Raw genomic sequence first — 17,086 nt, forward strand, 5'->3', positions numbered from 1 at the left:
AATGGCATTCCATCCAAGGGTCAGCTCACGGAGTCCTGTCTCCAGCGTGACCTCTCCTAAAACTGAGATTTTATTTTTAGGAGCGGTGATGTGTTCCAGTTTCCCTTACTGTATCCACATCCTTCAAGAAAAAAAAGAGAGGGGGGAAGAGAGAGAAAGAGAGAGACAGACAGAGAGAGAGAGAGAGAGAGACAGAATATTTTTCCTTGAGTGACAGAGAGAGAGAGAAAGAGAGAGACTATTTCTCCTTGTAATTTTCCATCCTGCTTGTTTTTAGGTGTTGCCATATGAAATCTCTGAACTGGGGATTCTCATCAGGACCCAAGGACACAGCTCTGGCTATAAATGGTGCCAGTTTTGGTGGGGGAGCCGCTGCTGCTTTATCTGGGCCCAATAAACCTTATCAAACTGCTGTGCCGCCAGCCTTCAGCGCTAAGTGGAAATGCTCAGAGCCCAACGCTGGCACTCAGCCCACAGCTTGTCTGCCTTCTCCCTTTTTGTTACCTTCTCCACCTCTTAAACTCAGGCATTAATCTCTCTTTAACACTTACTAACAAGGACTGGGCTTTTTAATGGGCAGAGTTTATGAAGCAAGGGAGATTTTCACATAGAGTGAATATGGCATGGCGGGGGAGGCCAGGGCAATGGAGGGATTGTTCTCTCTCTACTATTGTTTCCAGAGATTCTCTCTTTCTCCGGTTTGAGGATTAATAGGAGATTAGGATCAGGGGCTAATTGTGTGCTTCTCTTACTACTACGCTGAGGAGAGACTGGTACATGGGTGTGGACAGCTACGCGGCAGCCTCCAGCAAGGAGAAGCTCAACAAGTTTAATGATCCTTTCCTGTTTCTTTCCTGTTTCAGCGGTGAGGCATGGCCAGTCTTCCACTCTTGCTGTCCTTAAAGACCAGCTCTTCCTTCTCTTTCTTTACATCCTCTTTTTCTGTTTGTATACAGGCCTGGGCTAGAAAAAGTAGGAGTAAATAGAGACTGCTCTTTATTAGTCACCAAACGTGTACCGGGGAAACTAGACTCCCCCTGCCCCGTGGTTTGAATCTTACACACTGCTATCAGAAGATCTTCATCCCCTGCCTGGCTTCTCTGGGCTGACTCCTGCTGGTCTGAGCCCTTTGCCTGCAGGAGGGAGACTGGCGCGTCCCTGGCTGGGATGGAATGGCCTGTCCTTGGGTCTACCCCATCAGCAGCTCTTGTGAGCCTGGATCAGTTCCTGTGTGTAAACTCTGCCACCTGGCCTTCGGGATTTTGCCTCTGCTGGGCCTCTGCCCCCTGTAGCTCTGGAGGCTTAACTTTCAGCCTGGCGCGCCTCGAGATGTGCAAGAGGCAGGCGCGCCTCGAGATGTGCTTCTGTGTGAGTCCTGCGGAAAACCTCTGGCTCACGGGCCAGTGTTCTCAGGACTCCGGAGCGAAGCCCCGAATTGCTTAAACAGCTTGACCTCGGGGACAGCTGTTCTGAGACCCCTGGATGGCGCTGTCCGCCACATCCCCACCCAGTCGCGGCTCCCAGACTTTAGTCGGAGGGCACGGCCAAGGCTCAGACTACCGGCAGTGCTTTCTACCTCTGGTCCTCTACCTGTGCCCAGCTCCAGGGAAAGGGGAGAAGGGAGATTTCCGCAGCAGGGGAAGGGCACATTTTCTTCGGTGGATCTACTCTGGGCTTAGCGATCTCATCCCCACCCTCTAGACAGGGTGGCCGGCTGAGAGGAAGACGCAGTTCTGAGCAGCCCAGGGCTTTTCCACTCTGCCACGCGACCCCCGAGGATTGCGCTAAGCAGGGCGCGGCTGCTCCGCGACTCCCACCCGCGTTGCTGCGGGGGTGGGGGTGGGGCCGAGCGGAAGGGACGCCCCAAACCGAGAGGGAGGAAAGTTTCTCTCAAGGCTTAACCTCGTTCTCTAGCTATCGCGACAGCTAAAACAGCGTGTCTGCGCTCGACTAGGGTCTCCGCGGACTCTCGGGCGTCTGGTTCACTGAAGTCCGCCAGCGCTGCGCCTCGAGACTTCTCTACATCAGGCTGCTTATGCCCGAAAGCAGGCAGTGGCTGCAAAGCCTAAGAGGCCTGGGCTTGTCGGGCTAGGAAAGTGACCTTTTAAAGCCAATGTCGAGGGTACTAGGCATGCAGACCCGAGTCCCTTGGAAAAGCGAAAGGCGAGGTGACACTCACTGAATTGGGCAAACATTGAGACCAAGAGCAAAACTCCGCGCTTGAGCACCGGAGGGGGAATAACAAAAGCCGAGGACATTAAAAACTTGAGGCAAGGCGGGAGCAGCTCCTCGCCCCGCGTGCCCCTATCGAAGCCTCCGAGTCCCCTGCACGCCTTTCCTCCAGCCCCTTCTGTGCTCCCTACGTAGCCGGTGCGCGGCGGCCGCAGGAGCCAGCAGCAGCTAGATGTCAGGCGAAGCCCGGAGCGCCGAGCGCCGAGGGGAGGGGCCGGCGGGTGGGGCGAGGAGCGCGCACGGGCTCGGTCAGTGCGGGGGGTGGGGGCGGGGGCGGGCTGAGCCCGGGGCCAGCGCGGGAGGGGGGAGGAGGCGGGGAGGAAAGGGGGGCAGCTGTGGGCAGGGAGCCGGCTCGGCCGCCAGCACTAAAGATGGAGAGGCGCCGGGGCCTCGCAGGGGAGGGGGCTCGGCGTTGACGTGGGACGCGGCGGAGGCGCCGCCGCCGGTGGTGATTTGCTAACCTCGCAGCAGAGAGGAGTTGAGGGCGATGAGAGCGGGTTCTGTGAACTGCCGGGCGATGCCGCCGCTGCCGCCTTGATACCGAGAGCAACAGTTCCCCAGCAACACCCCTCCCCGACTCGGGCACACCCCCCAGCAGGCACGCACACCCACCCTGCAGCGCCCAGCTCGGCGGCGGTGAGTAGGGGCCGGGGAGGGGCGCGCCGACCAGCGAGCGCCTCGCGCCGGGGGCCCAGGGGCTGGAGAGGTCTGGGGGGCGTGCTCGCTGCGGCCACTCGGCCGAGGGGCTTGTGCGTGTTTCCTTCCTGCTGTTGTGACCGCCGCCGCCTCCGCCGCCCGCCTGGGGTCAGCTAGAAGCGAGCCCGGCTGACAGCTTGGGCTCCGCTGCCTCCCAGCCCTTCCTCTCCAGGGCACAGTCCGGGTGAGAGGTGGGGGCAGCGCGGTCTGCCGGGCCGAGGGCGCGAGCCAAGGGTCGGGTGGGGAGGCTTTGTACAGCCAAAGGCCGGCGGAGGAGCCGAGAACCGGTGGGTGCTCATATGTATGCGGACCGGTGCGCGCGCGTGAGATAGGCTTGTGGTTTATTATTTGTGTGTTTATTCTCCGGCCAGCTGGGCAGCTAGCATGCGAGGGACTGCCGAGTAGCTCTGGGGGCGGAGGGGAGCAGAACTGGAACTCGCTTGGGTTTTGTTTCTCTTTGAAGAAACGTGGAGGGTTCTTTTTCTTGATTGGACTCGATTCTCCTTTTGGAGGTGGTAGGAAAGCTCCGGGAAGTCTCCAGCGCCCCGGGCCCTCCTCGGTTCTCGGTGGGGCCGGCGTGGCGCCGGAGCTCGCCGTGCGCTCCTGGCCGCGCGCGGTGGGTGCCCGGGTTCTGCACCTGATGCGTTCGGGATGCCTTTCCTACCCTGGCGCGCCGGTGGCCCGCTCGCGCGGCGCCTGGCACACTCCCGCACGCGCTTGCAGTGCGCACGGTCGCGTTTGCCCGCGGACCCGCTGAAATACAGTCGCGCTCCGCGCCGACTCGCTCGCTCGCAGCCTCCCTGGGACGCTCGCAACGTGCATGGGACTCGCGCGCAGGCAACTGGTGCCGCGGGCCGGAGACCAGGGACCCTGCCGGTCGCTTCCCGAGGGTCACGGCCCTGGGTCGGTGAGGGAGGGCCCACAGACTTCTAGCGTTTCCCACTGCAACTCATTGCAAGGCTTTTGTGCTTTTCCTTCTCCGAGGGTCGGGTCCGCCGCCTCGCCTCCCTCGCAGCGGCGTCCAGCCTGCGACTCTGGCCCTTTGCCGGGTCTCTTTCGCTTTTCCTCTTTCCTAGCTTGGCGCTCTTTCAGGCATTTGGCTCTCTGGGAAAAGTTGCTTCCCCAAGTTTGCCGAAGTCGTCTTCAAGTTTCGGTGGGGGTCTCTGGGAACTAGGGGTGTTGAAGCGCGCGATCGATCCCTGGAGCCCTGGCGGGTTAGCGCCGGCTTCCCCAGCGCTGCGGGGCAGAACGCTGCAACCAGCGCCAGCCAGATCTCTGGCGTCGGCGGCGCGTGGCGGGGACGGCTGCTAGGACACCCTCATTCCACTCAGGACCCAGAAGCCTGTTTTGCCCCTGGAATTTGGGCAGCCGACCTTTCCAGTCTTCTGGCTTTGCTCTCCTAGTTCCCTGAAACTGGCACGTTCAGGAAAGCTCGCGGTGTTGAGGAGCAGGAGGAACGGTCAGCCTACCCTTGACGGCGTTGGTCTCCAGGGCGGGCAGCAGAAGTGTCTGCACCAGCCATTCTGTTAACCCCTTCTGCGTGAGCTTTGCGCCTCCGGAGCCAAGAGGGCTTCTTTCGAGGTGGAGGCACATGGTGTGAAGCGTGAGGAAGAGCCCTTGCTTCACCCACCCAGGCCGTTGACCATGGTAGTGGCCACAGCAAGAAGCAGGCTGGGAGGGACCTGGGTCCATGCGGTCTTTCTGTCAGCTCCGAAGGAGGTGCAGAGTCCCAGAGCCCCCTTACTGATTCAGAGCAGACCCTAGGAGAGGTCTTTGTCTCTCAGCTCTGTCTTCCTCATACTGGTTCTAATTCACACCGTGGATGTTGGAGCCAGTATTACTTCCAGGGCCACGGAGCCATGTCCAGCGTCGATTGTTGCTTCTGGTCATAGGACTTGGCAACTCCTGCGAGCCTGTGGGACACGCTGAAGTTCACACCCCGCCCTGCATAAGCATTCCTGGCTGTGGCAGGACACATTTCCTGTGATCTCTGTCCCTGCCATCACCACTAGCTTCCTTTCCATTTTAGGTCCTTCTGTCCACTGGGCTCTTGTGGGCAGGAGGGGTAAGTGCAGCATCTCCTATAAGTATAAATACAGGTGTGTTAACGCACCCTGTCTGGCTGGAGGATGCACACAGTCCAGATTTTGCATTGCGTGTACAATAACTTCAAGGCACCTGTGGGTAGGAGAGTTTGCATTACATGTACATAACTTAAACTTGGTACATGGGTTATGTGTATATGTATGTGTTCTGGTTTCTTGGATCTATCACTGCTTTGTAACTGGTTAGAGTGGAAGAACAGAGGCCCTGGAAGGCGCTTCCAAAGTTGCCAAGAAGTTTCTGTGGCCCCGAGTGCAGGCTGCTAGTACCAGCTGAATTTGACTTGGCTCCCGGGGCTGCAGACAGTGAAACAGGGTTAGAAATACTGTGTCTTGAAGCTGAGGTTTGCTGTGCATGCATTCAGAGTGAAGTTGAAGGTTTAGGTTGAGTGTAGGAAGTAAGTGCTTGGGCATCTCTTCATAATGAATTTTGGCCTTGCAAAGAAACTCCACATTCTCACATTTAAAGAATGGTTAGGACTCATTAATTTTCATTTCACTTTTTCCAACAGACGCCGGGAGCAGCAAGTTAAGCGTATGTTGCTAGCAGGACCTTCTCTTACTCTTATCATCCCTGGGTTCTTAAAGGCAGATTTTCAGATTTCTAGGAATCCCTTCTGTTACAGTTTTTAAGACCTTTTTCCTGGGAGCTTGGTGGGGTAGGAACATGTTACAGTGTTTGAATTCTTACTTTTAGAAATGCTGATAAATCTGTTGTTTGTCTTCGCATCTTTTGTGATTCTTGTCATTTTCTTTCCTCCAGCCCCCTCCATTGGCCCAGGAAGCCCACCCTGCCCTACCACGCAGAGCCCGGAAAGAAAGAGATCCCCATGCCTGAGCCGACGGGAGCACCATGGATCTGACAAAGATGGGCATGATCCAGCTGCAAAACCCCAGCCACCCTACAGGGCTGCTGTGCAAGGCCAACCAGATGCGACTGGCTGGGACTCTGTGTGATGTGGTCATCATGGTAGACAGCCAGGAATTTCACGCCCACCGGACAGTGCTGGCCTGCACCAGCAAGATGTTTGAGATCCTCTTTCACCGTAACAGCCAGCACTATACCTTGGACTTCCTCTCGCCAAAGACCTTCCAGCAGATTCTGGAGTATGCGTACACGGCCACACTGCAAGCCAAGGCGGAGGACCTGGATGACCTGCTATATGCAGCCGAGATCCTGGAGATCGAGTACCTGGAGGAGCAGTGCCTGAAGATCCTGGAGACCATCCAGGCCTCAGATGACAACGACACAGAGGCTACCATGGCCGACGGCGGGGCCGAGGAAGAAGAGGACCGCAAGGCTCGGTACCTCAAGAACATCTTCCTCTCAAAGCATTCCAGCGAGGAGAGTGGGTATGCCAGTGTGGCTGGACAGAGCCTCCCTGGACCCATGGTGGACCAGAGCCCTTCAGTTTCCACCTCATTTGGTCTCGCAGCCATGAGTCCCACCAAGGCTGCAGTGGACAGCTTGATGACCATAGGACAGTCCCTCCTGCAGGGAACTCTTCAGCCGCCTGCGGGGCCCGAGGAGGCAGCGCTGGCTGGGGGTGGACGGCACCCTGCGGTGGTTGAGGTGAAAACAGAGATGATGCAGGTGGATGAGGTACCTGGCCAGGACAGCCCTGGGGTCGCTGAGTCCAGCATCTCAGGAGGGATGGGGGACAAGGTGGAAGAAAGGGGAAAAGAGGGGCCTGGGACACCCACTCGAAGCAGCGTCATCACCAGTGCTAGGGAGCTGCACTACGGGCGAGAGGAGAGTGCTGAGCAGCTGCCACCACTAGCCGAGGCTGGCCAGGGTCTCCCTGGCCGGCCAGAGCCCCCAGTCCCTCCAGCAGAGAAACATCTGGGCATCTACTCTGTGTTGCCCAACCACAAGGCTGACGCTGTGTTGAGCATGCCGTCTTCGGTGACCTCTGGCTTGCACGTGCAGCCTGCCCTGGCCGTCTCCATGGACTTCAGCACCTATGGGGGCCTGCTGCCCCAGGGCTTCATCCAGAGGGAGCTGTTCAGCAAGCTGGGTGAGCTGGCCGTGGGCATGAAATCAGAGAGCCGGCCCCTTGGGGAGCAGTGCAGTGTGTGCGGGGTGGAGCTTCCTGACAACGAGGCTGTGGAGCAGCACAGGTAGGTGCCGCCCCAGTCCTGCACCTGTGGTTGGACTTCTAGCCCTGACACCCTTCTTTCACATCCTAGCTGCCCCCAGCCCTGATGACCTGGCTTCCTTGTGCTGCTCAAAACAGAAGCACGTTTCCTGGGGGTTACATGTTTCAAAGAGTGATGAGAGGACATGGTATTTTCAAAGCACTGGGAACCCACGGACCTAGGTTCTGGCCAGGCCCGTCCTTGTCTTTGGGGCTCGCTTTTATTTTTTCTGCTGTTTCACCCATGCTTCTTTGCTTGGAGTAACTGACAAAGTGGCGTGGAGAAGAGTCAGTGGAATCTAGGGCGAAGGTGTCCGGACACGGCCATGTTCCCAAACTTAAGGTTCCTGTAAAGGCAACTCCATGACTGCAGTCTAGGTGGATGGCACAGGCTGGCTGCCGTGTAGGCTACAGGAGCACTGCAGATCCCAAATGTCAGACCTTCACCTTGATTCTCCTTGCCCCTCTCGTGTCCTGTTTCCTCAAACACACGTAGGAGCAGTTGATTTGATCTCAATCCAAGGAGGAAGGATGGCCCCAAGTCTTGGTTGTAGAGTCTGCAAGTCTTACTTTTATCCCGTTTCTGCTTCTGTTGAATTAAATGCCACTTCGGGCTAGCACTGGCTTCCCTGTGGCTTCCCTTTCCCTCTCTGTGAGATAACCTTTCTTTGAGCTCTGATGACTCGCTCAGTTCAGTACCAAGTGCTTTGCCTAGAGTTGCATTTTTGTTACAACAGCCCTGTGAAGTCGGAGATGTTCTTTGATGTAGGCAGATGCTAAGACTCAGACATAGCGTCTGTTTTCCAGGGTCGTATAGATAGTAAGAGGAAATGCTATGTTCGGATTCAGACTTAACCTCCTTGTACTCTGTAGCTCCTGGCGCCGTCAGTGTAGAGCAAGATCGCATCTACAGAACAAGAGGTGTTGACCATGGCTCATAAAAAGCAGAGTCAGTGACAGAGGGAATCAGGCAGTGGATTTGTATTTTTCCTGCTTCATCATAAACTGTAGGGCCATTGTTATTTTGCTCTCTTGGCCCTGGGCCTAATAAGTGTTCTCTAAAACCCAGTCATTGATGACCACATTTCCCGTCACACCTTCGGTCGGGCTTGCTGCTTTGCTTAGCCTGAATAGATTCTCCACATTTGTACTCCGTCTTCCTCACCCCCGTTCCTCTGTTGCTCATGTAGGTACAGGGGACATGAGTGGGCGGGGTGGGGTAAAGGCGTCTGGAAGCTCATTGAACGCCCCCCCACCCTGCTCCGATAGTCTTTTTGACTTACTTGTGGAAAATGCCTCTGAGCTAAAAGTAGCCGATTTTTTCCGGTGGGTGCAAAAAATAACTGCCACCTAGGTGTGTCTTCTTGGTGCTTGTACCTCTCAGAAATAGGCAGGTTGTTTTTGGTGTTTTGTTCAAACTTTCCTAAAGAGGAAAACCCCCTCCTCACACCTGCCTGGATAGATTTATCGTATCTCCGGATATGAATTATTTTAGCTATGTGCTAAAATGTGAGATACATACGGAGTATGGTGGAAAGTAATTTTTTTTCCCTGACTCTCTTTAGGTCCTGGATGCTTTTCTTTACCAGAGAGGGCCACAAAGGATGTCACTATCATGGGAGTTGCGAGTTCCCATTTGGTGGGACCCTCATTCCTCTGGAGAAATGGAGGGTTGTCCATATTTTATCCCAAAGATGGTGGGTGGGCCAATTAGCCACATCTAGGGGTGAGAATTTGTGATAGTTATTTAAAGTTTCTGAACTTCTCTATACTCTTGTTTTAAAATGGATATGGTCCATAGGGTTGGTGCTGAATTGATGAAGTAAAATCAAGACATCACTAAAGCTGTCACTGGTACCTCATCACCCATAAGGTGGGAACTGACCTTTCTGTACGCCATCTTCTTTCCTTTCTGTGCATCATCCTTTGCAGGCTCTGAGTTCTAGTGTGTAGTGTGTCCAGTGTTGCCTTCTACTGGGGCTGTGTTGCCTGTGAAATGGTGCAAGGATGTCCTTGTCCTTGTGAGCTGGTAATGGTGAGGCACTGGTCCAGGAAACCTTGGTGTCATGCTGCAAGCTACTGACAAGGAGAATGTACTTTTGACCAAGTATGGAAGCTAGATCTCAGGGCAAAGTCTTAGGTGTCAAAGTGTGGGGGTCTGAAAAAATGGGTGGGGGGATCTTCCCGTGTGTGCTTACAGGAAGTCAGAGCCAGAGTCAGAGGCCTAACTCTCAACACTGTCCCCTTAGCTCCAGTATGGATATGCTTTGTGAGAGGCATTTCCTCTCTCTCATCCTCAAAGCTGGAGGATTAATGTGCTATCTTTCTTTTTCCTACTGTTCTCTGTCTCTCCCGCACCCCAGCCTATCAGCAGTCTGAGAAATGTTCTGGTGGAAGAAAAATCTTCACCACTATCAGCACAAACAAAAGAGCAAGACGCAAAAATCAGTGGGAGATTTTTGATGCCAAAAAGCTGTGGAATTGGCTGCAGATATAACAAAGATGACCATGATAAAATGATGGGTTTATTACACTTTATTATATTGAGGTTTATTATATTTTAAGCCAGTAGGCTAGTGTGTTGGTAAAGACAAAGTACCAAGAAGCTATTCTGGCTTTAGAGGGGAAGAAAAGGCGGGGTGCTAGGAAATGAGGCAGGAAGAGAGTTTGTTATGGAGTCCTATCTGTAAGTTTCCCCAGGACCTGATCCCAATCTGGAGTGGAGTAAGGTGAAGAGCGCCCATTGGCTGGAAAGATAGTTGGAATAGGGCTTAGTGAAGCTGTATACCTATATCGTAGTCTTGTTGTGGTTGGCAAGTTGTAAAAATAATGCCAAATGCAGTTACGGATGACTGGGAAGAGCAGAGAGACCGCTTGGATAAATCAGATGGACATTCTCCTCCTGATGGAACGGGAAGCAGACAGACAGTGAGGTATGATGGATCAGCAGCATTCTCTGGGCAGGTGAAGGAGCAAACTCTTTACCCTGAATCTTCCCAGTGGGCTCACATTACAGAGAATAGTGCCTGAGAGAGGGAGGCCAATTCAGGCTTCTGCAAGACAGGACTCTCCCTCTAAGCTTAGTCCCTTGTTTTTCTTTCTCTGAAAGCCTGGAGAAGTTCTGCATGTGGGCTTATCTGGATGCAGTCTAAGAACCAGCTTATCTGGTCCAGATGCACTTTATTATTTTCAGTGTAGCATATGTAAATGGTAAGATTTCAGGTAACAGCATAGTTGACTAAGTGTGAACATAGTTCCCATTTATAAGCCCCCACGCTCCCCAGGATCCTATAGCCTGGTTTTAGTATATTTAGAGATTTGGCATTGCATCGTCAGACTGGGGTCTGGATCCTGTATGGGAGCCTCTGGATCTTATACAGACGAGCCCTTGGATCAGCTGTGGGGTGCATCTCTCGCCGAGTTGGAACTCTTGCTTGGGTTTAGAAGGGGTGCTCAGGAACAACAGGGAGTCATCTTAGCCAGCTTCCTGGGCTTATGTTGCAGCCTTTCTCAGAGGCTTCTTGGGGCTGTCTCCAGGTTGCATGAGTCACATGGCTGAGATGTCAGAGTCCTGCCTGACTCGTTGCCTTGGTCTCAAATGGCCAGCTGCTCTGATTTCAGTGGTGGACTGTGTAGAGGGCCAAAGCAATTGACCTTGGTTTAGACCACTTTGGGGGTGGTTAGAGGTTGCATGGAACTCCTGGTTCTCTTTAATCTTTCTGCCAGGTGCCTCTGATGTTCAAGTTATGTTTGGAACAAGGTATGCCATGGAATAATGCTAGCAGCAGCAATAATATTAATAACGCCTATGATCAGTTGTAGTTCTTTCTTCTTTATAAAGCCCCTTTAATGGATTTAAAGGGGCCACTTTCCTGATCTTACAACCTTCCCTAAATGGATACAGGACCATAGTCCCAGTTCTGTGGTTATGAAGTCCAAAAAGCTCTGAAAGCTCACAGGTTTTATGTAAGTTTGCAGCAAACTCCTTTAGTGGCAAAAGCTGATCTGAACTGATGTGAGGCTATATTTATCCCGCTTATTTTGAATATTCATATGTTTTGCTACAAAAATATTAATGTGTTTGATTACAGAGTGTTTCTTTGGACTCCATTGGAGTTGTAACACAAAGGCACCAGAGAGCCTTTCTAAAATCAAAACAGTTCTGATTTCTGAAGCATCCAATGTTTTTGAATAAAGAATTGTGGGGGGTTTTGGCCCCAGTTTACAAACAAGATCTGGAGCAGGTAAGTGACTTACCCATGGTCACACAGCTAGCTATAAATGGGTGGAACCAGGGACGCTGCTTGCCTTCTGGTTCACGGTCCTGGGTGCTCTACAGCAGGCCATATAAGAACATGACTAGCGCTGTTCTAGGTCAGATCTGTCTGACCTAGTCTTTGGTTGCCAACGCCATCCTTGAGACGCCACTATTAGTGGCTATCGCCATCATCCTTGACGTCAATTCTAAAGGTCAGGTGTGTATAGGCTTCTCTTAGTAGCTATTTATGGCTACTCTGTCATTCACAGATTTGCCCAAATCCTTCTTGAATCCATTTCTGTTTCCAGGAAGTATCCTTTTAGGGGTGATGAATGATTTCGGTTTAGAACCTTGTGGGCTCCTGGAAATCTGGTCTTTCAGAGACATGTTTGGTTATGAAGTTAGTAAGATGGCCGGTGGCTTTGCAGTGGCATGCCTTGTTCTTGTGGAGCCCTGGGCTCTAGACTCAGCTCTACATTTTTAGCCTTATCATGCCCTTTTTCATCCTGAGCTTTATTTATTTTCATTTGTAAAAGTAGGCACCTAGGTGAGCTCCTTCTGGATTACTGAACTCTTTAAAAATTTCTTTACCCTTTGTGTACTCACTTACATTTTCATTAAGTTATTTAAGTCAGTTGCATTTTGCTGGGTTTTGGAGTCTGGACTGACAGGTCAGTCGGCCAAGATGGGATTGGGGTGGGTTGTTTGATTTGATTCTGTCTGTTGTGACTTCATTTGGTAGTACTTTAACCTGCTTTGGGTTACCGAGCCAGTTGGGATCTACACTGAACTCTTAGAATATTGGAAGATGATTTCTTTTATTTTCAATAGAGGAAAGTTGCCTACTCTTTCGTCTATGAAAAGTCCCCTTTTAATTTGCGGTCACCAGTGGATGGAGCCACCTGATTTCTGGGGGTGGGGGAGGTAGCTAGACTATAGCAACACTTTTTCCTCCTGCATGTTCTAGGAATCTTTCAAATGTCATTATCTTAAGCTGTTAAAATCAAATGTCATTTGTAGCTCTTTGATTTCTTGCTAATTCAGGTAAAAAAAATTTCCAATTACTTTAATTTTTTTTACTAATGACTTTAAAACAAGTTCAAGTGAAAGCACAGGTATAAGACTTGAGTCTTACGGGATGAATAGTGTGTCACCAGAGGGTTCTTGAATTTTCCATGATAGCTAAAGGCTACCTTAGCCAAATTCTGTTCAACCTATGTTTGGTGAAAGGTAGCTGGCTGTTTGACAGTTATCTTGGAGGAAAGAAAGACTCCCCTGACACCTCTAGCCCCACATTTTACCCATAGTATTTTAACTGTCGGAGTCAGACTGTGTGACTGTGTTTATGTTACTTAACCTCTCTGTGCCTGTGCTCATTTGAAAAACTGGGAATAATGACAGAACCTCTTCACGAGTTTTTTGTTTTTTTTTGTCTTTGTGAGACAGGGTCTCGCTATGCAGTTCAGGCTGGCCTTGAGCTCACTTCATAGCCCAGGCTGGTCTCGAACTCACAAGGATCCTCTTGCCTCAGTCTCCCGAGTGCTAGGATTACAGGCATGCGCCACCACGCCCGGCACGAGGTTGTTACAAGGAGTAGAACGGTGAATATTTACTGTGTGCGTGGAACGGTAGCGCAGTATGCGTGCTCCAGATGTATTAGCGTCTATATCCCTGTTGCTGTTGTGAAGTGGGTCATGTCAGCAGTGCGGGGTGAAAACGTGTGCATGTTGGTTCTGATTCTTCTTTACCTCGAGGCAGTGCCGTAGCACAGACTGTCAACCCATCCAGTGCTGTAGAGCTGCAGCCCGAGGTGCTGCGTGTTAGGGCTGAGACGGTGTGCGCCTCCACCTTCACTGAGAGGGCGTCTCTGGTGCTGTGGCAGCCAGGGTACTCTTTGTCTCATTGACCTGAGGCCTGGTGAGTCATTCCAGTTCTTGGTTAAATTTAGCTGGGCAGCACTGCCCTGTCGTCAGGTCCAAATGCAGCTCTCTATGCAGTGTCCTGTTGCCTGTGTACATGGCCAGGCATGCAAGTCACCGCGGTGGGGGGAGGCTGAGTGGAGGAGCATAGACGCAGCCGCCTTCCTAAGGACGGCCTTGGACTGGGCTACCAGGGCTGCTAAGAGTGGATTCAGCAACAGTGTTTTGAGTGCTTGATCCGCGTCAGATTCTGTGCTAAGTGTGTTCATAGTATCTTCTCAAACCACCCAGATGCCCTGTAAGGTGAGTGTTGGTTTCACGTCCTTGATGGGCCAAGGAAAGCCCTTGAGATTAGAGGAGTTGGCCATGGTAAAGTAGGAAAAGGTGCCAGGTTGTGTCCACATCTGCAGTTCCTTGTTCACTGAAGCCGGGTGACTCCCTGTGGCCTCTTGTCTTTCCTCTGATGGCTTGAGAGGAGGAGGACAGCCAGAGGGCTGCTTCCAGCAAAGAGCTCTAGGCATTGAGGGCTGTAGGCCACATGGATTCGGGGAGTAAATGACACAGAGACGCCGGCTTCTAGGGATAGAAGCTTTTTATGCTGACTTGAAAAAACAAAAAAAGGGAGAGAAAAAACCCATTTACAGAAATAAAAACCCCATCCTGTTAATTTCGTTCCAGCATAATCAGAAATTCCCCTTTCTACTGTTTCCCCTTAAAAGCCCCTGTGTCCTTTTTCTGCTGGCTCAGTCTGGAAAAGCTATGGTTGGGTTTTGACTGCTTGCGGCTTATCTCTGCAGCTGCAAGATGGGGACCTGGTACTTCACTGTCAGCACGGAAACTTCGGCTAAGGACTCAGAAAAAACCCTTGCTTCATTCTAAATTCCTAACTTTCCACTCTGCTCAGGACGTGATTTTCTTCAGCATGAACAGATTGTGTTCAGCATTGCAGTAGGAAGGGTCCAAGTTAGGTAAGAGAAGAACTTGAAATAGTAGGGTGTGACTGAGGAGGTTATTAGAAGACCCAGTCACATTTTATTTCTTCTTTCTTAATTTTTTTTTTTTTTTTTTTTATTTTTTTTTTTTTTTTTTTTTTTTGGTAGTAGTAGAGATTGAACTCAGGGCCTTTGTAATGAGTTATACCCTGAGCACTTTTTAAAAAAAAATTTGAGACAAGGTCTTGCCCAGGGTGGGCTCAAGCTTGTAATCCTCCTGCCTCAGCCTCCTAGAGTGCTGGGATTATAGGCAAGTGACACAGCTGGAGGCTTCAATCCCAGATAGTTTGATGAAGAGGATAAATTCTGGGTCAGTTGAAGTGGATTTTAGAGTTCTCACCTTGTTAAGGCCAGCTGGATCCCCCAGAAATAAGAAGTAAAAGCCAGGTACTTATACACACAAACAACTACGTACAGGCCTGTTAAAAAAACAAGATGAACACCATCAAGCCTGATCTTTGTGGGAGGCAAGGTGGTTGACAAAGGTGGGACTCAGACGGGGTTTGAATGCTAGCGCCCCATCGTGAATATGGTGACAACTGTGTGAAGCCTCAGCATTCTTTTGTAAGTGAGGTTAGCCCCTACCTCTCAGTGTGGTTTTTTAAACCTATGAAATGAGATAACATAACCTAAAGCACTCAGCAGGGACTCATATGTGAGGCTGGCTCCCTCCCTCCCACTTCCCTTGTGACCCCGCCTGACAAGGGAGCCACTGAGCCCCCTGCCACCCTCTCCCAGGTTGCTCTCTAAGTGGATTAGCCGAACGTTGTGATCTTAATGCCATTAGGCCTGTTGGCACGACTCCCCTTGCCATAGTGAGAAGCAGATGTGACTGACCATAATGGCCCTCAGGGTGATCCATCAGGCCTGGAGTGCTAGGGGAAACATTATTAGTGTTAATTTGGGGGAGTCTTTTATGGTAGCTGGGGGAAATGTGGAGGGGTTGTTGGAAATTTATTTATTTAAGCCATTCAGCAGGTTAGACGATGCTGGGGTCTGCCTTGGCTGAACCCCACTGCTCCCACCCATTTCTTTAAAGACGGCTCCTCCAGCCCTGCAGCCCAGGCCTGATTACTTCCAGAGTCGGAGCAACAACTTAGCAGCCTGTTGTTTCTTGCCGATGTACCTTATTAGTAGCACCTGGCGTCATAACCCACTAATGGGAACCAGCGCTCTCCTCCTGCGTGGCCAGTGACAAGTAGCCCTGTCAGCCGGAGCTCGCCGTTCAAGGAAGTTCTTATTAGCTTTATGGTCAGGAGAACTTGTCCTGTTCAGGAAATGAATGTTGCCACTAAAGGTCTCCGGCCCTGACCCTGGTGGCGTAACCTGTGCGGGCCGGGGAGACCCCGTGCAGGATGCTTGGGATTTCAGCCCCTCTCTGGTTCTTGTCATATGTAGAGAGGGAATCATTGTGGTATGTTGCAGCCTTGAACTTTTGATTTATGCAGTGACGGTAACTTAACTGTTTCTATGCCTGGATGACTGCGGTGACAGCCGAGTGTGTGCGTGTGTGTGTGAAGTCAGGGAAAGGAGCAACTCCATATGCCAGTGGGGCTGTTTCTGGGAGGGCGAGGTCTCCCGGGGGAGGGTTCTCTCTCTCACCTGCATTTCTTACAGTGCTGAGTGCAGAATGTGACAGGCTGGAGGGTGTTGTGTCTGGACCCAAACTTGGGTTTGAAGTGAGTCCACTGCTTCTGAGACGTTGTGTGGCCAGGCAAGGGTCCCAACCACCCATTTTCTTGTCTGAGATGAAGTTCATAACTCTACTTCATGGAGGTGGTGCACTGTTTGGTAGGATGGTGCCTGTAGGATCGATAGTACAGCGTTGGGCTGGTGGTGTGGCCTTGGATTGTAGATTTCAAAGAATATTTGAACTTGAATTTTTTCCTCATTATAAAATCCAATTTTAAAACATTAGGAAGGACGGCGGAGCACTTTTTTCTTTTATCACATCGAGACCTTTTTTCCCTTTATAGCCCCAAGTCCTTAAAGAGAGGCTCCTTAAGCAGTCCCCCTTACCCCCTCCTGCGAGTAATGTTTCTAAATGTGATTTTTGCAGAGAACAGCAGTGTGTGACCTCATTCTTGAGGAGAACTTCTGCCTGACTCTCTTTTAGAAAAGATGTTTGTGAGTTGTCTGGCAGAGGGATGCGTGGCTGCTGCTGCTGCGGCTGCTGCTTTTTTTTTTTTTTTTTTTGAAGGCCCCTGGTGACAAAGGAGTGAACTGCACTTTAGGGGATGGATGCCTGAGCCTGGCCCCGAAAAAGGGGCTGCGGGGGAAGGGGCTGAAGATGACGCCTCCTGAGGATCTTTAAAACAAATCTGTCCATCTGTCTCAGGCATTTATGGCATCATTGATAGCAGTTCACAGAAAAATCAAAATAAGCTCTTAGCTGGTGGTAGGGTTGGGTGCAAAGAGAAAGGATGCGGATGGTCAGGGAGTAGAGAGTGGACACTGGCTCGTTTCTGGGTACACAAAGTCACAGGAGGGGAATTCTCCCGTCCTTTGGGATTCTCATCATCCCTTAATGTGGGAAGACAGAGTGTCTCCAACAAAAAGTAGCTCCTCGCTTAGAGCAGGTGAAAGCTGCTTCGAAGATGTTCGTTGACTAGGGATTGGAAATGCTCAATGCAAAAGTTAAATCGTGACAGTTGTCCCCTAAATGATCTGCTAAATTAAGGATCTGCTAACATGTGTGAGTCTACCTCCCCGCATCCCCCCACCCCCGCCCCCTTGGCAGAAGGGAGAA

General features: G+C 51.5%; 1 protein-coding gene across 4 annotated transcripts in view; it reads left to right on the top strand.

Moving 5' to 3' along the window:
* The first annotated feature begins 2,567 nt into the window (after positions 1-2,567).
* Zbtb16 (zinc finger and BTB domain containing 16) overlaps positions 2,568-17,086 on the top strand; it is a 177,053-nt gene continuing 162,534 nt past the window's right edge. Inside the window, exons 1-2 of one of the 4 annotated variants that reach the window (XM_005378153.2) lie at positions 2,568-2,868; positions 5,794-7,151. In XM_005378153.2, the coding sequence (XP_005378210.1) occupies positions 5,884-7,151 (1,268 nt within the window). In that variant the 5' untranslated portion in view covers positions 2,568-2,868; positions 5,794-5,883. The other 3 variants (XM_005378155.2, XM_005378154.2, XM_005378156.2) reach the window with 3 other exon arrangements.

This window comes from Chinchilla lanigera, unplaced genomic scaffold, assembly GCF_000276665.1.
Source record: "Chinchilla lanigera isolate Chin_1 unplaced genomic scaffold, ChiLan1.0 scaffold00011, whole genome shotgun sequence".
Taxonomy (NCBI): domain Eukaryota; kingdom Metazoa; phylum Chordata; class Mammalia; order Rodentia; family Chinchillidae; genus Chinchilla; species Chinchilla lanigera.